The 26,307-nt window shown below is 46.4% G+C and overlaps 1 protein-coding gene across 1 annotated transcript in view; it reads left to right on the forward strand.

Annotated features, from left to right (window-relative positions):
- Nucleotides 1-1,768: 1,768 nt before the first annotated feature.
- LOC132569144 (autocrine proliferation repressor protein A-like) overlaps nucleotides 1,769-26,307 on the forward strand; it is a 46,024-nt gene continuing 21,485 nt past the window's right edge. The window contains exons 1-4 of the mRNA XM_060235328.1: nucleotides 1,769-1,967; nucleotides 20,229-20,394; nucleotides 21,074-21,122; nucleotides 25,120-25,239. Coding sequence (XP_060091311.1) covers nucleotides 1,769-1,967; nucleotides 20,229-20,394; nucleotides 21,074-21,122; nucleotides 25,120-25,239 — 534 coding nt within the window. The remainder of the gene's footprint in view (nucleotides 1,968-20,228; nucleotides 20,395-21,073; nucleotides 21,123-25,119; nucleotides 25,240-26,307) is intronic.

Genomic DNA, 26,307 nt, shown 5'->3' on the forward strand with positions numbered 1-26,307 from the left:
CTATCTATCTATCTATCTATCTATCTATCTATCTATCTATCTATCTATCTTTGTCTTTCTTTCTTTCTTTCTTTCTTTCTTTCTTTCTTTCTTTCTTTCTTTCTTTCTTTTCTTTCTATCTATCTATCTTTGAACAACCAAAATGTTTAACACAACAATAAAGCATTTTAAATACTTAAAGCATTTTAGTTACTTTATTAAGATACATGAAAAGGAGGAGGGAATCTAAGTTATATTAAGCAAAATGACTATTTTAAAAGAAATTATATCACAGAAAAGTTAAGGGTTAAAAAGAGAAAAAATATTCTTAATATTAGTCAGGTATTTAATATATTTAACGTCTAAGACAATGAAAAAGAAATTAATCATTAATATTTTTTAAAAAAAATGTTAGAAGGCATAATCTTAGCTATTTGCTTTTTCATAATCTAAATTTCCTGCTTCTATTTTTTATTATTTGTTGTTTATTTTTAATCTCATTTTCTTAATCTTGGGCTCAGCAGTGAGATGAAGGACAACCAAGCCCATGTGTGAAGGACAAGGTTAATAGGAAGTCAAGGATAAGTACGGAAGATGTGAAAAAGTAGGCAGCATTTAAAAATGCCAAGGGGCTCTGCAGTTGGCAGAACTAGCCCGCACTACATCATCAGCATGGATCAGCATCCATGATCCTATCATCACAATCACCCTTGCTACTCCCTCCTCTCTTTCCACATTTGAGATTAATAGTTCAGAAGACTGTGCATCATGGGAACCCCTAGAATGATAGTGCCTTTGGTTCATGAACATACGTATCGAAACAAATTGGATCTCTTTGTAAATTCAGCCAGTCTGCAAAATTGCTATATAAACAATAAGAATGTATTCTTAGACCAGGTTCTCACATGCATTTGAGATACCATTCTATGTTTACTCAACTCTTTGTGACTCCATGAATGGACTCTACATTCTTCCTGTTGTTTTCATCTGTGATGGCCTATTCACACATGCAAATAATCACTTAGTGCAGAGAGCTGTATGCATAAATCAGCTATCATTTGAAGGGCTCTCTCTCCCTGAATGTAACCAGGGCAGAATTTTCATCTAATGTGCCCCCTTTTCATTAGCTTCCTTTTTCCTCTGGAACAGCTTCATGGAAGAGATTAATAATATCTTATCCCCATACTAATCTTCTGGCAGAGTTACAAATCTGAATGATTTAAAATGGCATTTTGAGCAGGCTGAATATTATTCTGGGGTAAAAAAAAATTAAAAAATAATTCTCACATAAATAAAAATAGTGGTGTGACAACACCAATAAAGCAGAAAAGGAACTTTAGGGTAGGATAGGCTGAGAGTGTGTGAGTGGCCCCAGGTCACCCAGCAAACCTTTATGGCAGAGGGTCGATTTGAACTCGGGTCTCCCAGTTCCTAACCTGACAGTGGAACCACTAGACCATAATGGCTTTAAGTTTTGCTGAATGTCAAAACCCTGCCATGAAGCAAGGAGCTTTTTCTTGGCTCCTTTTCTAGTGTGTGGGACGATTTTGGTAAATGAGGGGTTGTTTTGTCACCACCTGTACATGTAATTCAGCCCTGGGAGAATTGGGCAGGTGCTCAAAAGCACAGTGACTCTGTCATCCCTTCAGAAAGCTACTCCAGCAGAGCTTTGGAGGGGATGGTGGGTGATTCCTGTCTGTCAGTATCAAGAGGCAGGAAAATCTCTCACCTCTGGCCAGAGACACTGCCAAGCAACAACCAGGCAAAGAGTCCAACAAGATATTAGAATATGCATTCTTCGGTCCTTTTCCTCTTTGCTACTTGTTTGCCGCCTGTTTGGCTGATGGACCTGAAGGCTCTGGATGAATTTGTGAACCTTCCTGACCCTCACTATGAATATACCTTCCTGAAGAGAAAGACTAATCAATTCTTTGTTAGGATTGTAAACACTGATCTCATCAACATGACCTCCCAGAAGTGGCTAAACGGTAAGGCAATCTGAGAGCTCTTGGGGTGGAGGGGAGGGCACTGTCTGACTTCACAAAAGGCATTGAAATAGTGATTCCCTTTGAACTGGCAGTGAACCACTGAGAAATCTTCTGAGGCCACTGGCTTTGGTGAAAGGGAAAGCATTTGTATAAGCAGTCCTTCTGTGTTCCTTTCACCCAAGAGCCTTTCAAAAAGATGGTGCTGGGACTGTGTGACATCATTTTCTGCAGAGGAAGCAAGTAAGATCTCTTGCATTAGTCAAGCCTTTTGCTCAGGTGGAAGACAGGTGCAGTGCTGGGTTAAACCCTGTGGAAGCTCCTAGGCAGTCAAAATCTTGGGGGGGGGGGGGGGCTCACAAATTATCTCTTGAGTCAGAACACCTGCCCCGCTACCTGCGGTCCTGTCATGACACAGATGGGGGATGCCACCTGACACTGCTGTTATGGGCAGTTTTCATCCTATAAAAAAACCTCCGGAACAAATTATTTTTAGCAGCAACAAGCAAGGTTTATTGGTATACACGCTTGCAAACATGGAGAGAGCATCACCTGATAGGTGTGGTCTCTGAAGTCTGTGTACAATACAGCTCGATTTAAGGCTCCCGAAGCACAGCTTCTAACTGTCCCTTTGATGAATGACAGGTCTTAGATGAAGGGCTTCCAATCTGGCTTAACTGACGCTCTGATCTCATCCTACCCTTATATGGACATTACGTTCCCCTGGTATCATTAATACTTGCTAAGCAAGAAAAAAAACCAGTAATTTGCAGTGATAGCATTATAAGATTTGGGACTCTTTAGCATGAGTAATGGTGAAAGGAATAAATAGCTAATTGCAGCGATAGCAATTTTAACAAAGTTTGGGACTTTCCGTGACTAATTGCTCGCAAGGCGTTTCTACCATCTGGTCTTATCATGGCCAATTTCCGACATGGTCTGCTGTATTTCACATGTCCAGGCCACTTACTGACAGAGCCTTTATTTTAGTCTAGTAACCAGTTTAGGGTGTGGTGCCCCCCAAGAGACCTGTTTTTATTCTTATCAATTCTCCCATTTTCTTTAATTTAGTTCTCTTGGGCACCATTGGGCAGCATATTCACTATCTTCAATAAGGTCAGTTTCCCTTTCCTCTTAGAGGGAAAAACTCAAGATGGCAGGGAGGGGGCGCCTCCTGCGAATTCATTTCATGGCTTGTAAGTGCAAAAGCCTAATGGGTTCCTGTTTTCCTATGGCCGCTTCCACAGCTTTGGTCACCATGGACCGAATCACTGGGCTCAAACAAGGCAGCATCATTAAACCTCCTAAGATTAGTACTCCCATCAAGAGGGCCTGTTTCCAATTAGTGAAGAGGCCCCACAGCCATCCCCCTCTCTCTAACGCTCCAGTCCAGGCTTGGACTGGCACATGAGCAATTTTGCGAATCTCTGAAGCGATATCTTGTACAACTTTCCCATTATCATCTATATTAAGACAGCAATTTGTAAGATTAAATTTTCCACAGACGCCACCTTCTTCAGCTAGTAAGTAATCTAAAGCCAAGTGATTTTGATATATAGCAGCACGCATTTGAGTCTGTCGTTTAGCTAACAGATCTAAAGCCATGGCAGTCTGACTGGTTATGATTTCTACCACAGCCTGCAGTCTAATAATACGGTTAAGCATATATATAGGTGTTCTATATCCCCAAGATCCATCCTGTGCAAAAGTAGCCGGTTCATAATATGCGCTGTGGGGGCCATTTATTTCCTCACTGCGTTCCTCCAATATCTAGGGAACGTTTGGATCTAATGTAGTCATCAAATACTGGAGTCCCTAAGGTGGCCCCAACATTTGATGGTAAAAGAAAGAAACTGGGGCGTATTGTTCCAATAAGGCAAGTTCCTTGCCATCTCCTGGGCAAAAGTGTATAAGCTCTTTTTCCATAAATCCAATACAATCCCTCAGGAGCCTTCTGTCAGGCTCTGTTCATTAATACTATTGCCAAAGGCTGATTACTAACTATATTGATTAATGCCTAGATGTGCTCACTAACCCAGGAACCAGAGTAGTAAATAGAGAAAGGGGGGGGGGAGTAGAGAGCAGTTTCCCAGGAATATCAAAGGTTGCCAAGTCCTCTTTGAAGTAGACAGTATGTGCCAAGTTCTCACCTCCTCCCTAGAAGCAACAAGGACATTGCCTCCAGGAAAATGTAACCACCATCTGAAGAGATAAGGGGGGGGGGAACATTGGGAAAACTCTCACATGCAAAAGCAGCCTTTTGTTTTGGGAATGGGGGGGGGGGGGGTAGAAACAATTTGCTTTGATGTAGAGTATTAAAAGCCAATGACTTGAATTGATCTCCATCAGTTCTAATGCCTATCTAGCTGGAGTAACTCTGAAGTATCCAATAAATGCAACTTTGTTTCAAATACCAAGTCTGATTATTTGGAAGCTTCAACGAACCCCCGCTTGACACCTTCCACTGTTCAGCGGGATTTGAAGCATTTTTCAAATACTGATTTATACTGCTAATATTTTCCCATGGCTGAAAATCCTCTATTATATTGCCCTCTACCCTCACCCATGCTGGTTCTGCTTTGTTGCTGTTAACCAGCCACACCTGGTGGCACAAAGAGTGCCCAATATCTTTCCCGTTCACCCACAGCCCTTTCCGGGAGATACCTAATGCCTCTTTCACCACTGTTTGCAGTTCCCAGATTCTTTTCACTCCTGGCCTTAACTTTGGTCCAGGGGTATTCCACTGAAATAAATCAGTGGGCAAGACCTCGGTGCCCACCCAAGGCCACCTTTCACTCACTCATGAGTGGGCCTCCACATACCCAGCAGTTTGAAATATTCAGGGAGGCAGCTATTTGCCCAGCTAGGGCTATAAAGAGATTGCTACCAGGTTCTGGAATAACAAGTTTCTCATCTTGACCCTCATTAGAATCAATACCATACAGATCTGGTTTATTTTCTTGGATCTGTGTGGGTTTGGGTTGGACATTTTCTCCTGGTTTGGTTTTAAATTTGTTGGCCAGCATGTCCACGATGTAATCGGGCAACTGGCTCTCCCTCTACCAAGTATTATTCCAATTGATCCTGGGAATTGTATTTCTGCCTGATAATAATACCTTCCTCTCTCCATACAAACTGTTTGAGTGCAAGGTTTTATGCAGTTCTCAGGCATTTTCTTAATGTGCGCACGCAGCTGTTTTTCTAATCCCTGCATTTCCCAGCACTTAGTACATCTGGCTGTTTGACTACAATATACTGGCATACTGGTAACAATATAAGAAAGCACAATAATGAGAACTTCTGAAGCCTGCATGATTAAATCTTACTTTTAACAATACAACAGGATTTTTGAGGGGTTTTTATTTTACCGGAGGTCATCTTCTGAGGAATCTTCGGTATCCCCCCTTCTGAAGAATGGTAACAGGTATGGTGGTGAGTTTGGGCACTTAATACACCACAGGAAGTGCCAAAACTGGGGGTCCTCAGGATCTCTTAATAGATAGGGTACTGAGTGAATCAACCCTGTCCGGCAACGTTCCCACACCCTTCCCTCAAACTGGTCTCCGGCTTGTTTCTGAAACCAAAACCTGACCTTCCACTTCTGGTGTTTTTCAGGGCTTTTGTGACGAAATTCCACCCGACCCCAAAAGACCTGCCCTTCCCACTCTTCGTATTTCCAAATTCTTTCCCTATAAAACTGGCACACTTCTCCCTCCCATATTAAACTGGGCCCATAGGGGTACTGAAGTGGGTCCTCAAACTGCCACACAAACCTTTGGAGCCTTTGGAGAGGGGTCCAGTCCCAACTGTTGTCTTGTTGGCAGTTCTCCACAGGAAATCGAAGCATCATCTGCCAGCTGGATCAGTTCTTTTCAGTGTCAATTTCAAAGGCTTCTCAGGGTCTGCGGTTGCAGTCCAGTCTGGAGTACAGGCTTTGTCAGGGGCTGGGATGACCTTTACCCGGGAGCGATGCACCCAACCGCCCTCAGCGGTTCGAATGGCAGTCTCTGTCACCAGGAGGACAAGGAACGGTCCCTCCCAGTTGGGTTGTAGCGGTTCATCCCTCCACTTCCTCAGAAGCACCCAATCTCCAGGCAGCACACAATGGGCCGACACCTCCAATGGAGGGGTCTGATAAATGAGATCCTGTTTCCTGCGGATGGACAAAATAGAAAACAGCAACAGCACATACTTCCACAGAAAGGCGTCTTTAATTTCATGGATGGCCTCTCCGGGTTGGCAGGGAGACACATCCCAAATAGAAAACCCATATAGCAGTTCAAACGGCGAGAGTTTAACCCCTGCTCGCGCCTTAGTCCTAATATTGAAAAGGGCCAAGGGAAGGACTTTTGTCCAAGGCGACCGGCTATCTATAATGAGCTTTTTTAGCATGTTTTTAATAGTTTGATTTATCCTTTCAGTTCGGGCCAGAGTTCTGAGGGTGCCATGGGGTGTGAAGCTTCCGCTTAATTCCCAATTGTTCCACTAGACCCTGGAGAATTTTTTCCATAAAGTGCATTCCCCTATTGAAATTTAACCTGAATCTGGGAAGTATATGTTCCAGGAGTATTTTTGTTACCACCTGGGCAGTAGCTCGGGCTGCGGGGAAAGCCTCAACCTATCCTGTAAGGGAGTCAGTTATTACCAGGCAATGTTTGAGTCTACCCACCGGGGCAGATCTATAAAATCTATTTTGCAGATTTTTAAGAGATCTTACTACAATAGGATGGCTTCCTATATGTTTTATTTATCTTCCTTTTTTGTTTATTTTCTAGCATATTAAGCAATGCTGGGTTAATTGCTTGGCTACTGTCCACACCCTGCATTTTACAAGCTTTTGAAGGTAAACATTCACCAAAGCCTCAATTCTCTACTGTCCACCTTCATGCAAGTCTCCAGGACTCCCTGGGCCACTCCCTTTGGGAACCAGGAGTGCCCATCAGGGAATCCTCTTTCTTTTTCTCTCTTCCAGTTTTACCACCTGCCTTCTACCTCTTCCAGTTTTACATTTCTCTCTACAATCTTCAACATACCTTATTTCCTTCATAACTGTGTGGAAGCTTTTTCTCTCCTGAGGTCTATAACATTATTTTCAATGCTAAACAGCATGAAAAATTCCAACACCTAGCCATCCACATCATTGGCCTTCACCTCTGTACAGCTTCAACTTCCTTTACCCTCTCGATCCCTGGGCTTGAGCCGTTTTTCTTCTTACCACAACCTTCTGAACCTCATTTACCAATCCCAAAACTGTCTTATTCACCAACCCAGCTATTTTTTTAGCTTTTTCTGTATATTTGCATAAGAGCCAGGAATGAACTGCAGCGTTAAAATTGCTTCATTCTCCGGCAATTTAGGATCCAGTTCTTGCGGGACAAAGGTGGCCAAAAAGGGCCGCTGGGGCTAGGGATCTTAGGGCAGCCACTTTGACCAGCTCTTCTGCCCACCGGTTTCCCTATACCTTAGGACTGGACCCCTTTTGATATCCTGTGACGGAACCGGCCCGATTCTGCCTTCAGACCCGGTCCCGTCAACCCCCTATTGAGTCACCAACTCCTGGAGGGAGCTATTTCTCTTCCGGCCACTTGGGCTCACTGCCACCACCTGCTCAGTCTAGGGGTTTGGATTGAGAGGAAAAGGACTCCCAATCCCCCTCTCCAGCTCTGAGGCCAGGCCTCAAGGTCCTCTGCCACCCTGTACTTGGGTATCACAGAGACCACAGCACTTCTTCGGGGAACCTCTGGAGGATTGGCACCTTATCCAACCACAGGCCTTCCCCCTTTTCCCGGGGCCCCCTTCATAAAGTGTGGTCTAAAACTTCATAAAGTCGGGGATCTATGTGGTACAAAGTTTGACTGCCAGCATTCAAAACAGTAAAAATATTTATTAGAAGAGAAAAAGAAAAGAAAAACAAAACAAAACCCGTTGCATGTAAAAGTTTAGCACAGCACAGCACCCGCACAGCAACCAGAATGACAAATAAAAGGTGGATTTAAACGCATCCTCCTGTCCCTGGTCTAAACTTGCCCTGCCTTGTGGATGACTTACTCGGTCTGACTGCCTGGGGTCCTCTTCCTCTTGAGTAGGCCTCTCCCACAGTCAGGAGCCCACAGACTGACAACCTCTCTGAGGGCCAGCTGAGAACTGAACTTTTCCCGCCTCACTCCAATAAAACAAAAGAACTTCCTGCCCCTCTAGGAGGCTCTCCCCCTAGAGTTGATGGTTTAACTCTGGAAGGGAGGGGGGAGTGAAAGGAAGGCTAGGCCCCAAAGCCTGCCTAGCAATTTCATGTTCCCTCCCAACTAAGATGGCGTTTCTCCACATATCCTTTCACATAAATCACAGCCACCTGGGCTGGTCCCATTAATACTTCCAAAAACTTTTTGATAATGCCCACATGGGCCACAAACTTCTCTCAGGAACTTAACGGTCTCCTTTCCTCCCAAATTTTTCCAAACACATGCACTACCACACACACATATTTAAAATTTTAAGAAATATTTATAATACTTTCACTTTTTCTCTTTACACATTCTAAAGTCCTTTGGGCTGACATCAGCTTAATTATTTAAGCCAATATGGCTGGGGGAAGGGATCCTGATTTGATTTCTTGTCTTCCCCCCTCTACTATAGCATATCTGCTGTATTGTTTTCCATTAATCACTCTGGAGGATCCATCCACACATCTGTTGCCCTTCTAAATGGAGGGTTTCCTCCAGGTCTTCCCTGATTTAGGTTGTAGTCTTATTGTATCAATACAACAAAATTCCTGGCCCCATTTCTTTGTTTCTGGGGATAGTCTTAACACCGGACAAAGTCTCTCTGAGGTGGCTAGGGTTAACTCAGAGCACTCTGACAAAATTGTTTTTAATTGGGGAAGTCGAGCATTTGTCATGCACTGCCTTGCAGTGTGAGTTAAAAATGCTTCGTGTCTGGTGAGAAGGGAGAAATGTACTGTCAGAACTTGTATCTTTGCTGCTGGTCCCCTATAATGTGACCAATGCTACAATGTATTTTTACTGTGATTTAGAACTGCTTTGTTACTGAACCAAACTGACTCCATGTTGTAACCCTTGCTTGACCCAGAATGCTTGAATAGCAATTAACCTTGCCCCACTGGTATCCAAAATATTTGGGGTTGTAGAATGAGTTATGTTATGTCTCTGTACATTCTCATCCTGGGACCCTTTGAAGCCGAGCAACATGGCCTTCGAAGTAGGGAGGCATCCTCTCTACTGATAGCGATGGTGGGAAGACAGATGTGCCTGTAACGGTGTGAATTGGGGCTTTGTGAGATGTTTGTTTTACGTGTATAAAATTGTGCTGGTGCTGGCTCTCGCCATCACTGTTATCTTGCCTCTTCCAGTGCTTAGTTCTCTCTAATAAAATCCTAGCTTTGTAACCAAGTAAGGGATCCGTTTGAAGTTCTTAAGTTCTGACATTATAACAGTGAACCCATTGTTAGCGGCTTATCTGCACTGGAGGCTTGGCCCGATGGCGGCAAAAGTGCCAGACGACGGAGAGCCCACCACCCCAACAGAGGACCCGCCGCTCGACCCTAATGTGACGGGAGTCCGGCGCAAGATTAAGGTCCCCGCGCCTTTCTCGGTCGACGCAGCGTTCCCAGCCCCGCGAACCTGGAGCCCGCGGAAGTCCACGGCAGCAATCGACGCCGCGGAGCAGCGGTACCGAAGCATGCTGGGCGAAGGGGGAGCCGGAGACGGCGACGGCGACCAAGAGGAGGCTCCGGCACCCCGAGGGGGAGACGACCAGATCCGGACCCTTCGCAACGACTTGTTCGACTGGGTCCGGGAGATACACGACGACGTGCATCGATCCCGCGTGACGATGGCCGAGGAGCTGCAGCAGAACCTGGGCGCGATCTACGACCAGCTCCGCACCTTGCAAACTGCGGTCCTGGGAGTCCCGATAGGAGGGCTACCGCTGGGACAACCGCCCGTAGCCCCGCCGGCTCCGCCGGCCCCAGCGCCGCAGGCTCCGGCCGCCCCGGCCCCACCAGCTCCGGCCGCCCCAGTGCCGCCGGCTCCGGCCGCTCCGGCGCTGCCGGCTCCGCCTGCCCCGGCACCTCCAGCCCCGCTGGCCCCGGCTGCCCCGGCGCTGCCGGCCCTGCCCGCCCCAGGGGTCCCGGCGCCACTCGCCCCGATCCTGCCGGCTCTACCGGGCCCCGCGCCGCCGCCGGGGGCGCCGCGAGCCCCGGGAGGGGCCGAGGGTCGAGGAAGAGAATTGAAGATTACTTTCGATGGGAATCCGGAGGACGTGGAGTACTTCACCATTCAGTGCGACACGTTCTTCACCCACTGGGGTGCGGATTACCCGACCGAAGCCAGCCGAGTATACCACATCGCGTCCCGACTGAGAGGCGCGGCCCGCAAGTGGTACGTCGGGCTTTTCATGGGAAGAAAACCCGAACTAGCTACAGTGGCGGGGTTCCTGCACGCGATGCTCCGCCAGTATGGCGACCCTCTACGGGAGGAGAAGGCTGTCGCCGCCCTACAACGCATCGAGCAAGGCAACCACTCAACCCGCGAATATGCCACCGAGTTCCTGGGGTACTGCGCGGCGGCAAGGGGATGGAACGAGGTCATGAAATATACCGCGTTCATCAATGGTCTGAACCCGACAATCCTCGACCGCTGTTACAGTCAGGGGAGACCCGACACGTTGGTCGGATGGATCCAGCTGGCCGGAGAGGTGGAAACCAACCTCCAACATGTGGGGATGCGACGGCAGCAGCTGGCAAAGAAGGCGGCGAAACTCACACCGACTAAATCCGAAGGGAGGAAGGCACCGGCGACCTCCACCCCGTCTCCTGCTCGCAAGTGCTTCAAATGCGGAGACCCAAATCATCTCGCTGCCAACTGCCCAGTGAAAGTGGGTGCCGCCCCACCCACGGCGAAGACAACTACCCCGGGGCCGAAGAAGAAGAGCGGCCGCTCGAAGGAGCCCAGCCGGGGCTCTGTCGCCACTTCCCTGGCGACTGACGAGGATTTTACCACCGAATTGGCTACCGTGGAAGAATCGACCGAGGAATCGGACGACACCGAGTCGGCGGGAAACGACAGCGACCTGCTTTAATGGGTGCCGCAAAGCAGGTCCAGCAACAGCCGGCACTCCTCACGGTGAGAGCAACAGGGGGTTTACTTTTTATGGCCGTTACCCTCCTCAACCCTAACCTAAAGAGATTCATGCACGCCCGAGCGCTGATCGACTCCGGGTGTAACAGGGAACTGATCACCCCCCGCCTAGTTGAGGCGTTGGGATTAGCCACTTCCCCCCTACCGCAGCCGATGCAGTTCCAGCAGATGGACGGGGGGCCCATGAGAGGGGAACCATGTGCGTTAGAGACTCAGGCAGTCCCGGTAGGAACCGAGGAGCATTGGGGGATTGAAACTTTTGTAATTGCCCCCTCTTGCTCTTTTGACGTGGTGATGGGCTCGTCTTGGCTCGCCCGCCACCAACCAGACATAAGGTGGGAGGAACAGATCGTCCGGTTCCCGGATTGGAGGTGCGAGCATCACCACTGGCGCCCCGAATGGGGGCCGCACGCTCCTCCCCAGAACATGCGGGCGTGCCTCACTCTCGAGGAGGTCGCCTCGATCCCCAAGGAATACCAAGACCTGAGATTAGCGTTTAGCGAGAAGGAAGCGGACGAGTTACCCCCCCACCGCCCTACGGACTGTGCCATCGAGCTGATCCCAGGGCAACAGCTTCCCAAGGCGAAACTGTACTCCATGGGTTGGGCGGAAAAGGCTGAACTCCGGAAGTTTTTGGACAAAAACCTTAAGCGCGGCTTCATACGGCCGGCCACTGCCCCCCATGCCGCCCCCGTCCTCTTCCGAAAGAAGAAGGACGGGTCTCTTAGGCTTTGCACAGATTTTCGTGCGATAAACGGGATTTCCATGTCCAACGCCTACCCGATCCCGTTGATAAAGGATCTGTTGAACACTGTGGCTAAGGGCAAAGTATTTACTAAGCTTGATCTCAGAGACGCGTACTTCCGCGTCCGCATCAAAGAGGGGGATGAGTGGAAGACGGCATTCAACACCCCCCTGGGACAGTTCGAGTACCTAGTCATGCCCTTTGGACTGCAGGGAGCTCCTGGTGTTTTCATGAACTTTATCAATGAAGTACTACGGGAATTCCTGTTTAAGGGGGTGGTGGTGTACCTTGATGACATCATTATCTATTCACAAGATCTCAAGTCCCATGTGCCCCTGGTCCGAAAAGTGTTACGCACCCTTTGCAAACACAAACTGTACGCTAAATTGTCAAAATGCGAGTTCCACAAGACCGAATTGGACTATTTGGGGTTCCGGGTGTCGGGGGAGGGATTGGCCATGGACCCCGCAAAGGTCCAAGCGGTACTAGACTGGGAGCCCCCTCGAACCCGCAAGCAGTTACAAAGTTTTATCGGGTTCGCTAACTTTTACCGCGATTTCATTAAGGGGTTTGCCACCGTCATGCTCCCCCTCACAGAACTTCTCAAAACCAAAGGGAAGGGTGAAGAGGCGAAAAAACCGGGCGCGCGCCTAACATGGACGCCCGAGTGCCAAAAAGCTTTCAATGAATTAAAACGCCTCTTCACCTCCGAACCCGTGCTGGCTCATCCTGACGAGCGGAAACCCTTCGTGGTCCAATGCGACGCCTCCGACGCCGCAGTAGGAGCCATACTAATGCAGAGGGGGGAAAATGGGGTGCTCCGTCCATGTGCCTATATCTCAAGAAAATTTTCCAACGAACAAAGAAATTGGTCAGTCTGGGACAAGGAGGCGTTTGCAGTCATGTTTGCCCTGAAAACTTGGCGCTCCTGGCTCGAAGGAGCGAGAGTGCCCTTTGAAATCTGGACCGATCATAAAAACCTTGAAGCCCTCACCGGGCGCCGCAAAATGACTGCAAAACAAATCCGGTGGGCAGGTTTCTTTGCTAAATTTGACTTTGTGCTGAAACACATCCCAGGCTCAAAGAACTTTTTAGCAGACGCCCTCTCTCGCATGCCCCAACACGACAGTCTCCGGGAGGAGGTAGTGGACTCATTAATTTCCCCCTCAGCCATCTCGGGGGGGGTCACCACCCGCTCAGGCAAGCAGACCAACCCCCCGGATTCAGATCTGCTGCCTCGATTCCTCTCAGAATACAACCAGGAAACCGACCGGCCACCTAACTTGGTTAAAGCCGACAACGGGCTGTGGCTGCACAATGAAAAAATATATGTGCCCGACCCCCTCAGAAAAGAGGTCTTGGAGCGCTGTCACTCAAGTCGCCTGGCCGGCCACTTTGGCTATGTCAAAACCCTCAACTTACTCACCCGCCAGTTCTGGTGGCCGAAAATTAAGAAAGATGTCTCTGAATTTGTCCTTTCGTGCCCCACCTGCCTCATGGCAAAAAGAAGGGGGGGTAAACCCCCAGGCCACCTGGTTCCACTTCCTACCGCCTCCAGACCGTGGTCGGTAGTCTCCATGGATTTCATTGTCGAACTCCCACCCTCACAGGGCAAAACAGTCATCCTGGTCGTGGTCGACACATTTTCTAAGCAAGCCCATTTCATCCCATGCAAAAAGCTACCCACGGCCAAAAAACTCGCCCAGCTCTTTTTCACCCACATTGTACGCCTACACTCATTCCCGGACAAGGTCATTAGTGACCGCGGGACACAGTTCGTTGCCAACTTCTGGCGGGAGTTTTGCAAACTAGCTGGTATCGAGCAGGGGCTAAGCTCTGCCTACCACCCCCAGTCGGACGGACAGACGGAGAGGGTTAATGGCCTTCTGGAACAGTACCTCCGCTGCTTCATTAACTTCCAACAGTCCAACTGGGTGGACCTCCTCCCTTTTGCAGAATACGGCTACAACAACAGCCTCCATAGCTCAACCAAAACCTCCCCTTTTCAAATTATCAATGGTTACGAGGGCAAACCATTTCCCACTCTCGCCCTCCCCGCCAGCCCGGCCGAACCCACCTCCTGTCAGCAATGGTGGGAGGGCCTCCGTGAAGGCTGGAAGGGTATTCAGGAAAACCTGGAGGAAGCGAAAAAAGCCTACAAAAAGCAGTTTGACAAAAAGCACTCCCAAGAGTGGGACTTGAAGGTGGGGGATACAGTTTTCCTGTCCACAAAAAACCTTCCCCTTCCCCAGGCCTGTCGCAAACTCGCACTGAAGTTCCTGGGCCCATTTAAAATAAAAAGGGTAATTAACAAAGTGACCGTGGAACTCGAACTGCCCAAATCTCTAAGTAAGATCCATCCTGTTTTTCATTGCAGCTTGCTTCGGAAAGACCCTGGTGCTACGTCCTTCCATCCCAGGGCCCCACCACCCCCTCCGACGACAGTGAGGGGTCAGAGTCACCATGAGGTCCAGGAGATCCTGGACTCCAGAGTCAAAAGGGGGAAACTGTATTATTTGATCAGGTGGAAACACTTCCCCCCGAGCTGTGACGAGTGGGTCGAATCTCAGAATGTAGCCGCTCCGCAACTGCTGAAAAAGTTTCACCTACTGTACCCGCACAAGCCCAAGGCAGGCCCCGCGGGAGGGGGCGCTTAGGGGGGGCAGTATGTCAGAACTTGTATCTTTGCTGCTGGTCCCCTATAATGTGACCAATGCTACAATGTATTTTTACTGTGATTTAGAACTGCTTTGTTACTGAACCAAACTGACTCCATGTTGTAACCCTTGCTTGACCCAGAATGCTTGAATAGCAATTAACCTTGCCCCACTGGTATCCAAAATATTTGGGGTTGTAGAATGAGTTATGTTATGTCTCTGTACATTCTCATCCTGGGACCCTTTGAAGCCGAGCAACATGGCCTTCGAAGTAGGGAGGCATCCTCTCTACTGATAGCGATGGTGGGAAGACAGATGTGCCTGTAACGGTGTGAATTGGGGCTTTGTGAGATGTTTGTTTTACGTGTATAAAATTGTGCTGGTGCTGGCTCTCGCCATCACTGTTATCTTGCCTCTTCCAGTGCTTAGTTCTCTCTAATAAAATCCTAGCTTTGTAACCAAGTATGGGATCCGTTTGAAGTTCTTAAGTTCTGACATGTACCACCAGAACTTCCTGTCACACACATTTCCTAATCATTTTACTGTTTGTGCCGCAGCTGCAGAAACTTACAAACAATGAGGGCCACCTCTGTACAACAAGATTTTAACATGCAGGGAAAATAAGCCACCAGTTATTCCCCCCCTCCTTTCTCTTGAATCCTAACTGCAATCACAATGCCGGGGCAGAGAGGAGGCTAGATTTCAATTTCTGGAATGCCTTCTCTTCAGCCCTGGTCTATTCCAATTTATCAGGACATTCATCTCTTAATAAGGGGAGAGGTTATGGCTGTAAACCCCTCTACTCAATTTTTACAAAAAAACTTTTTACCGAGTCAAAAAAAACCCTTGTGGCTATCTTTTGGTAAGGGGGAAATGCAGGTTCTGGCTTCCCTAGACTTTTTCGGGGTCCAGGAGTTTCTTTCCCTCTTTTAACAAATGTCTTCCATACTTCTCCTGGGGTTGGCAAAATTGCACCTTCGTCTTTGCCACCCCCCTTTTCTTTTTGGCTAGGAAATTTAGAAAAGGCTCACCGGAGCCCTTTTAGACAGCCTCCTCTCTTTTTCCCACTTATCAAAAGACTGCCCACGTACTGGGTTAGGGAGACCCACTGAGGGGGCTGCCACTCCCTCAAAACCTGGTTTAATAGTTTCCTAACCATTGTGGGGGGTTCTGTATACCCCTGGGGAACTCCACACCATTAAAAAAAACCAATTACAGTTTCCACGAGGGGGTGTGGTTATTAAAGGCAAACAAGGGTCTGGCTGTGTCCACTAGGGGCACACAAAAAGGCTGATTTCAACTTTACCACTGTATATATTTTTCGGTTTTCCCCAGGATCCCATTAAAAACAATATAAGGGTTAGGGACAATGGGGCTCTAGGAGCAGTTATCTGGTTGACTTCCCTCAGGTCCTAGACCCATGATGGCGAACCTATGACACGCGTGTCACTGGTGACACGCGAGGCAATTTGGCTGACACACCGGAAACCAAGGAGCGTGGCGAGCCGCGAGTCCTTCGGAGGCTGCTGAGCCCGTCTCGGAGGAGCAGCAGCTGCTAAGGTGAAGGCAAGAAGAGGCGGCAACAGCTCAGCGGGCGCCGCCGCCGCCTCTTTCCCCGGCTCCAGGCCGGGGGTGGGGGGGGGAGGGAAGGTTGGGGGTGGGAGGGAAGGTTGGCCGACGCTGCCAGCGCCTCGCCTTGACCTGGGGGTGGGAGGAGACAGCCTCCTGGTGCAACCCGTCCCCCACCCAAAGCAGAGGCAGCCAAACGCGCCTCCTCCTCCTCGCAACAGGGCCGAGCTTTGCAACCCCCTTTTCCCGCCCTCCCCGGGGCCTGAGGAAATAGGTGGGTACAGCAAGAAAGAAAAAAAGAGCATTGCAAAAAAAGAGGCAGGGGGGGGAAAGAAGTGCCCTCCTCGGCAGGTCGCGCCTTTGCAATGCCGGGGCTTTGCAAATGCAGGAGCAAGGCAGGCGTGTTTTTTTCCGTTTGTTTGCATGGAGCGGCTGGGGGGGGGAGGCAGAGATGGCATTGCAGCAGTGTGTGGGGGGTGCAATGCCCGAGGGGGCGTCGCTCTTGGGCCTGTTGTGGGGCTGCCCCCCCTCCTCCTCGACCCGGTCATGGGGGGGGGGGGTTTGCAACCAACATGATCTTTCTCACTTTGCTCTCTCGCTCTTTCTCATGGCCGCCTGCCAGAGGCGGGGTTTCAGATTTAAAGGACAAGCTGCCCTTTTCAGCTTGGAAGAGGAGGAAGGGGGTGGGCGATGGGGGCTGTGTGTGGGTTGCAAAAGAGCAAGGGGACGGGAGCATTGGGTCGCCCCCCCTTGGCTTCCCTTGGCAAGCACTGGAGGAGAAAAGGCGGGAAGAAAAAAAGATACACCCTTTCCCGCAGGGTTACCAATCCCCAGGTGGGGGCAGGGGATCCCCCTCTCCCCAAAATACCCCCCCAAGTTTCAAAACGATTGGACCAGGGGGTCCAATTCTATGAGCCCCAAAAGATGGTGCCCCTATCCTTCATTATTTCCTATGGAAGAAAGGCATTTTAAAAGGTGTGCTGTCCCTTTAAATGTGATGGCCAGAACTCCCTTGGAGTTCAATTATGCTTGTCACACCCTTGTTCCTGGCTCCACCCCAATGTCTCCTGGCTCCACCCCAAAGTCTCCTGGCTCCGCCCCCAAAGCCCCCAGATATTTCTTGAATTGGACTTGGCAACCCTAGTCTGACCTAGGCTGCAGACCACGCACTGGATCCTTTGTGTCTGGTTCTCCTGCGGCCCCCTCATTTGGTGAGTGTGGTTGAAGTGACACGGTGAAGTGACATGCGACCCGAGGAAGACTACACTTTTTCCCGATTTTCGACACACCAAGCTGAAAAGGTTAGCCATCACTGTCCTAGACCATTCTATAAGTACCATTCACTTTTCTGTCTGTCAGGATGGGAGTGTTACAGGAGGAGGCAGATTCTTCAATCAAGCCATCTTACAATAATTCTGTATTTACTGGCTTTAACCCTTCTTCAGCCTCCCAGGATATTGGGCACTGCCGAACTTGCACTATCTTTGGATCTTTTAATGTGACCATGACTGGCGCAATATGTAAAGACCTAGGGTTTTCTGGAACAGCCCAGACACAGGGGTCAATACTCTGCACGTCCTCCTTCTGTAACAGCTCCTGGAACACTTTACACTCATTCCCCACCATCCTGATCCATAGGCCCAATTTCCCCCACAAATCTCTCCCTAATAGACTAACCCCACTCCCAGGCATCCACAAAAAATCACGAGATAATTCACCCTCAGAGCCTACTTGGACACTGATTCCTCTCAGAGCCTACTTGGGACACCGATTGGCTGAAACCAGCACCAAGCATTCTGCGGATTGTAGGTTGTCTCTCCCTATTGAGACACAGGCCTCACAGGCTCCCTAGGCCTCTTTCTCACAGCACATGACAGACTCCCTAGGCCTCTCTCTCATGGCAGGTCCCCACTACAGCCTGGAGGCAACGTCTTAAAAGCCCCTTTGAAAAAGCTGCAGAGGAAAGGCAGAGAGAGTCTACTCCAAACTGTATCCTCTTGCCATATAACAACATGCTACACAAGGATCATGAGCTTTCTGTAACTGTTGATTGAGACAGTCTGTATTCTAATCTAAGAATTATAACTTTTGCTTTGCTTCGCATTACTTTCACTTTTGCTAATAGGCGCATTCCTAACAGTTATCTCTGCAGTTTGTTAACATGGCAACCAAGGTCGCGCTGGAGGAGACCAGAGGAAATAATAGATACGGCATCTGGACTGTAGTAGGGGGGGGGGATGTAGAATGCCTGCTAAATATGCCCGCCACTTTTTGCCGCGCTTTGTTTGAAATTATAACGGTCCACCAACAGTATATAGCAGGGGTGGCCAACGGTAGCTCTCCAGATGTTTTTCCTACAACTCCCATCAGCCCCAGCCATCAGCCATGCTGCCTGAGGCTGACGGAAGTTGTAGGCAAAAAACATCTGGAGAGCTACCATTGGCCACCCCTGGTATATAGGGTGGTATCTCTAGATTGGTGCTTCAGTTTTAGCAACGTCTTGTATTGCCTTAAGATGCTTGGAAATAAAAGTCTGAGTTAAATCTTTGCATGTTCCTTGACTCTGGGGTCTGACAGTTTGGTGACAATGCCAGCAGCAGCTGCACCAGGCAAGTCAGGCAAAGAGCAACTCAGTTGCTGGCTGCACGTGCATGCTGGGAGGGCTGCAAGCAGGAGGGAAATGAGGGAAAGCCATCCTGGCGCCCCTAAAGGCATGAGGGCCCACAGGCCAGTACTCACTTGGTCTAATTGTTAATCTGGCCTTGGATAGGTGGAAATAATATTTCAGTTGTAGTTTATAGACTTTCAAGAACAGAGTATAATTAGGAGCAAAATTAAGTCTAAATGTCATTCCTCCTGTAAATACAAGTATACACTCTACTGCTTGCTGCTGGTATGAGGAATTCTCTTGTGTTGAACCATTCTTCTGACAAGGGCAAATGATATTCTGCCATTGGCTCTGTTCATTCCAAATGGATAAAAGAACTTGGAAAGATTCATTGATTGATACATTTCTTTATACTATAGGAAGTATTTTAAAAGCCACGTGACAGTTATTATTTATTTATTTACAATATTAATGGCAGTCCTTAATACCTCTGCAAAGTCCACCAAGGTGGCTAAGTATTTGAAACATTCATGGCAAAATCCTATATAACAATTAACTGCTCTTGCATCACATTGGCTGACTTTGCTCTCTCCACTGACTGCTGGTCCCAGGACAGACAAGGATTGGTTCTCTGAGGAAACTGCTGGGCAGTGGCTGCTGCTAGGCAACTAACCTTGCTTCTCTCAGTAAGAAGCAACCAACCTTGGTTCTTTCAGTAAAAGATAGGGAAGGCCCTTTGAAGTCCTATTTTGGCCTTTGAAGGAGCTCTCATTGGTTGACTCTTCTCCTCTCTCCTGCCCAAATGGCTGTTGCTAACCAGACAAGTCAGTCAACGGCAACCAACCTTGGTTCTGGCAGTTTATGGTTCTCCCTATTCTCCCATTGGCTAAGCTGCCTGTTACTCTGCTTTGCAGAGGAGAGAAAGGTCTTCCCTTGACTGGCTGAAGGATAGAGGAGGAGGGAAACAGCCATAGAGAAAGCCTTCTCACTGTTGGCTGATGGAGGGAGGAATGCTTTCTCAGGATTGCCTGAGGACCCCCTTGATTGGCTGAGGACTCCTCCCTATCCTCCTCAGAACTAATATTTCTCCTCTCAAAAATGAGGAAATAGCCAAAACATATAAAGCAGACAGATGGAAATATTTATTCTGCCACTGTGACCACATGGGAGAAAGTAATTTTAAAAATATGATGGAAGTAAGCTTTTATTATGACAATTATAATTCAAGAAGCATTTCAAGGTAGATGCTGAGCTGATATAATTCAGTACACCTTCTGATGATGCCAGGAGTGTGTGACATATGCAAATGAGTTGTGCTCTTATACCTCTTTTTCTATTAAATGATCCCTGGTTCAGTGTTAGTAGTTTTATACTTTTTTTCAGATATGATTTTGTTTCTTTTTTTCCTTTAGACTGTTTGTTGATGGCCTACATTAGGCAGAAAGGTGGCATAAAAATTCTGATGATAATGGTGGTGGCGGTGATGATGATGAATATTCTGATTGGAGAATTTTGCATTTCTCTTTCAAGAATCTGAAGTGGACAAGCCGATCTGGTGCCATAACCTGACAATCTGTGTGCCCAAAGTGCCTAGAATTGTCGACTCTTGTCTCCTTATAATCCGAGATGGTGGAAATAACTCCCCTGATCCCATCCAAATGGCTAAATCCACTATAAAAGCAATTGAAACAAAATCGTACGTAACTAAAAAGTTATACAAGTCATCCCATTTTATGCTAGGACATTGCTTTTTGTAGTGGATAGAGATGAGTGCTACCACTGTGAGAATTAAGAACTATGATAGATGTGCATGCTCTTCAGAGATAGGTTTTTGAGCGTATTTAGTACATTTCTATCCTGCCTCTGCTCCAAGGAGGTTAGGCAGGCATATGAGATTCTCACTGCTTTCTCCATTTTTTCTTCATTACAACCATGTGAGGTAGGTTATCATGAGCAACAGAAAAACTAAGACTGCGATCACACACACTAAATAAGGCACTTTCAGACCACTTTCCAACTGGATTTTACTGTGTGAATGAGCAAAATCCAGTTGGAAAGTACCGTGAAAGTGGATTGAAAATGTATTATTTAGTGTGTGTGATCGTAGCCTAATCTTGTGACTAAAACTACTATGGATAAGAAATGTACCTCGATCCAAAATTTTGTAATCCAATGTAATTATAATTTTAATAATTAAAAATAAGCTTCTGGAGCCAATATAATAATGTGAGGTTAGGGACCAATTGAGACTAATTCGTGTTATTTCTGATTGTTGGGTCCTCAACCCTCTTTTCGGGCTAAAGCTTCCATCCTTCATTTTCAAGTCCAGAATTCATTTTCTAGTTGATATGAAAGTGACTGTTGTTTCTCTGCAGGGTTGTAGCTCTGCTTAAGCAACTTCCTGCGCAACCGCTCACCTTCTATGTAAGTACTGATGAGCTCTTTTTGCGGAAACTTCCCTTTCACTCCCAAGACACACAGCCATTTCCTGATATGCACCTCACAGTTCCTTCTAACACCATCTTCCAATTAGGGCTGTCAATCAGATTGAGGTGACAAAAGAGGAGGTCCTACAACTAATAGACAAATTAAAAACTAATAAGTCACCGGGTCCGGATGGCATACATCCGAGAGTTCTGAAAGAACTCAAAGTTGAACTTGTGGATCTTCTAACAAAAATCTGTAATCTTTCATTGAAATCTGCCTCCGTTCCTGAGGACTGGGAGGTAGCAAATGTCACCCCCATCTTTAAAAAGGGTTCCAGAGGAGATCCGGGAAATTAGAGGCCAGTCAGTCTGACTTCAATACTGGGAAAGTTGGTAGAAACCATTATCAAGGACAGAATGAGTAGGCACATTGATGAACACGGGTTATTGAGGAAGACTCAGCATGGGTTCTGCAAGGGAAGATCTTGCCTCACTAACCTGTTACATTTCTTTGAGGGGGTGAACAAACATGTGGACAAAGGAGACCCAATAGATGTTGTTTACCTTGACTTCCAGAAAGCTTTTGATAAAGTTCCTCATCAAAGGCTCCTTAGAAAGCTTGAGAGTCATGGAGTAAAAGGACAGGTCCTCTTGTGGATCAAAAACTGGCTGAGTAATAGGAAGCAGAGAGTGAGTATAAATGGGCAGTCTTCGCAGTGGAGGACGGTAAGCAGTGGGGTGCCGCAGGGCTCGGTACTGGGTCCCATCCTCTTTAACTTGTTCATAAATGATTTAGAGTTGGGAGTGAGCAGTGAAGTGGCCAAATTTGCGGATGACACTAAATTGTTCAGGGTGGTGAGAACCAGAGAGGATTGTGAGGAACTCCAAAGGGATCTGTTGAGGCTAGGTGAGTGGGCGTCAACGTGGCAGATGCGGTTCAATGTGGCCAAGTGCAAAGTAATGCACATTGGGGCCAAGAATCCCAGCTACAAATACAAGTTGATGGGGTGTGAACTGGCAGAGACTGCCGAAGAGAGAGATCTTGGGGTCATGGTAGATAATTCACTGAAAATGTCAAGACAGTGTGCGTTTGCAATAAAAAAGGTCAACGCCATGCTGGGAATTATTAGGAAGGGAATTGAAAACAAATCAGCCAGTATCATAATGCCTCTGTATAAATCGATGGTGCGGTCTCATTTGGAGTACTGTGTGCAGTTCTGGTCGCCGCACCTCAAAAAGGATATTATAGCATTGGAGAAAGTTCAGAAAAGGGCAACTAAAATGATTAAAGGGCTGGAACACCTTCCCTATGAAGAAAGGTTGAAACGCTTAGGGCTCTTTAGCTTGGAGAAACGTCGACTGAGGGGTGACATGATAGAAGTTTACAAGATAATGCATGGGATGGAGAAAGTAGAGAAAGAAGTACTTTTCTCCCTTTCTCACAATACAAGAACTCGTGGGCATTTGATGAAATTGCTGAGCAGACAGGTTAAAACAGATAAAAGGAAGTACTTCTTCACCCAAAGGGTGATTAACATGTGGAATTCACTGCCACAGGAGGTGGTGGCGGCCACAAGCATAGCCACCTTCAAGAAGGGGTTAGATAAAAATATGGAGCAGAGGTCCATCAGTGGCTATTAGCCACAGTGTGTGTGTGTGTGTGTGTATATATATATATATATATATATATATATATATTTTTGGCCGCTGTGTGACACAGAATGTTGGACTGGATGGGCCATTGGCCTGATCTAACATGGCTTCTCTTATGTTCTTATGTTCTTAATCAAAAAAATTTTGGGAATATCTGGATCCAGAAATATTCAGTAATACATTTTTTTTGGTATTCTGGATATTTTCGAATAGTAGCATCCAGATATATCCGAATATACTGAGATATCCGGATATATTCATCTCTGTTATACCCTATGGGCCATTGAAGTCAATGGCAACATAGGATATATTGGAAACCGCCTGAAGCACGGCATAAATTTAACAGGCAACTCCAAAAAACAACAACAAAAAATTAACAGGCAATTCCAAAACATTTTTAAGATTCCCAGAAAAGATTATAAAAATAACACAGATTAAATTAAACACTTTAAATCAGGTCATGCCAGAGCCACCCCCCCAAGCAACCCAGCCCCCAACAGAAAACCAGCCAACACACAAAAAAGGAGTCATTTTACCAGATGAAGATCCTCCAGTCTAGCCAGGAACATCAGAAGCTAAGACCAGGCCACAGACAGCAGAGCACAGCGAAGAGCACAGAAGCTCACTCACAGTCTCTCTATGGTAAATTGGCAATACAGCAGCAGCTTCATTGTTGGAGCACACAACAGCCCTGAGCCATTTGCAAAATGCATGGTTGTGATTGGATCAGGGGCCTCCCCCCCGCCCAGACAGAGGCAGGAAAATCCCTGAGCATTGCATTTTGCAAAAATGCATGGCTGTGATTGGATCAGGGGCCTCCTCCCCCCTCTCCCCAGCCAGAGGTGGAAAAAGCCAAGGGAACAGCAGGAAAGGTAATCACAGATTGCCTTTTGCTTTGCCCCATTGCATTCTATGGACAACAGGGCTTTACCCAAAATTGCCGAATACCACTGATATTATTGAATGTTGTTAGCCGCCCTAAGCCTGCCCAGGCGGGGAGGGCGGGATACAAATAAAAATTAATAATAATAATAATAATAATAATAATAATAATAATATCCGGAATTCAACTATTCAGAATTCCAGAAATAGGCTCAGATGCCTATCCGGAATTCTTTAGTTCCGAATTTAACCGAATATTTGGTAAACCGAATATTTGGTAAACCCTTTACCGAATTGACAGCCCTAGTTCCAATGAAATAGACATTTTGTTTCAAAGCAAAATAAAATCAGAACGTGGGGTTTCCTTCCTACTGCATTATGAATGAAATTATACTACTGGAACCAATATCTTTTAACTATCCACTCAAGTCTGAATTCTCCCATGAATGACTAAATCATGCTTTGGTCACATTCCGACAAGACAAGAGTCGCTGGAAAAGACAAGGCTGCTAGGGAAAGTTAAAGGCAGCAGGAAAAGAGGAAGAACCAGTATGAGATGGATTGACTCAGTCAAGGAAGTCACAGCCCTCAATTTGCAAGACGTGAGCAAGGCTGTGAATGATGGGACATGCTGAAGGTCATTACTTCAGAGGCACTTAACACACACACACACTTCCAATCAGCTCTGGGATTATCCTTAAACAAGGAAGACTTCCAGCAGGTCCAGAAAGTTGCCGAGATAGATAGATAGATAGATAGATAGATAGATAGATAGATAGATAGATAGATAGATAGATAGATAGATAGATAGATAGATAGGTAGGTAGGTAGGTAGGTAGGTAGGTAGGTAGGTAGGTAGGTAGGTAGGTAGGTAGGTAGATAGATAGATAGATAGATAGATAGATAGATAGATAGATAGATAGATAGATAGATAGATAGATAGATAGATAGATAGATAGATAGATAGATAGATAGAGAGATAGAGAGATAGAGAGATGATAGAGAGAGAGATGATAGATAGATAGATAGATAGATAGATAGATAGATAGATAGATAGATAGATAGATAGATAGATAGATAGATAGATAGATAGATAGATAGATAGATAGAGCATACACTTCTTGTGTCAGAACTGGATCACCTGAGGGGTTTCCAGTCTAGAATCCATGCTACAAAGTTTTCTCAAAACTTAATTTAAAAATGCTTAAACTCAATGGGGAAAAGCCTGCACAATTGTTGCAAACTACTTTCAAACCATTTTTTAAATATATATATTTTAGCAGACAGTGGGCAGAAAGGCATTCTCTGCAGACAGAGCAAGTGACCTTGAAGTTCTACTCTGCAGGGCAGAGGATACTTATGTCTGTTGCAAACTGAAAGGTGCAAGGCAGCCAAAGCAAGCACTTCCTTTGCCATAGTTGATCCGACATTTATTTTTCTTTTTATCATTTTGACTCCAGGATCATCCTTTAGGACACAAGAACATTACTGGATTTAATATATTTGCATATTCATGGTGGAAGTTTATTAATGACCCAACTGCACCTCCGGACCAGCTTGCACAATTCCCAATGGTCAAGGTAACCCTCGCCTCTTGTCTCCTCTGGGGCTGACAACTGAACCCAGAGAGTCGATTCCATCTCTTTCAACACTGTCATACTTGCATGATCCTGGGAAAACAAAAGTTGCATATATAATAATAATAATAATAATAATAATAATAATAATAATGATGATGATGATGTTATCAAAAATGTATTTGGAACAATAAAGTGTTTTGACGACAAAAGATTAAGCGTAATTTCTTTCTAACTAGTCTATAACATAGATTCGTTCCCTCCAATTATGTTTGTGTTAGATCACATAAATATTAGAAAGTCCATTCCAACAGATCAAGGGTTCTATAAGGTCTGCCTAATGGCAATCTATATTGGCCACTTCGAACTCTCTTTATCAAGATTTGACGATTCTCTTAACAATATGACCCTATCTGCAAAAGTTTTGTCGGACGACTCAAAATGTTCACCGTGTTGAAAAAAATAAGTAATGCTAGCCCAATTAATATACTTAACAACTTGTTTCAACAAGAACATTAATGATGGAATGAAGACACCTTCAAAATCTGTATATAGCAGATATTAATCATTTCAGCTCAGGTTTCGCATTCTTGCTGTTCCTGCCACGGGAGTTCTTAAAATAGCCCACCTCCAAGCACAAGAGTATTTGTTAATTTCTTCTAAAACGGGAACAGTCCCACTAATGCCAAAACTTACATATAAATAATGTTGGAAGAAAATAGCTTATATAAAATATAAGAGTAATAAATCCATGCTACAAAGCTTTCTCAAAACTTTAAAAGGAAGACCCCAACTTGTTGTTCTGATTTAGACCGTTTGGTTCCAGTGTGTTGAATTTAAAAATAAAACGTGTGTCCTGTCCGTGTAAATATCTTAGCAGAGAGTTCAAAATGACCAACATCAAAGGCTCATTGGACAGACCTTATAGAACCTTTGCTCTGTTGGAATGGACTTTCCAATATTTATGCAATGTAATATGAATGTTATAACTGGAGGAAGTGAATCTATGTTATAGACAATTTAGAAACAAATCACGCTTAGTCTTTTGTACAAAGTACAAAACTATTTTGT

Source organism: Heteronotia binoei, chromosome 3 (assembly GCF_032191835.1).
Source record: "Heteronotia binoei isolate CCM8104 ecotype False Entrance Well chromosome 3, APGP_CSIRO_Hbin_v1, whole genome shotgun sequence".
NCBI classification, from domain to species: domain Eukaryota; kingdom Metazoa; phylum Chordata; class Lepidosauria; order Squamata; family Gekkonidae; genus Heteronotia; species Heteronotia binoei.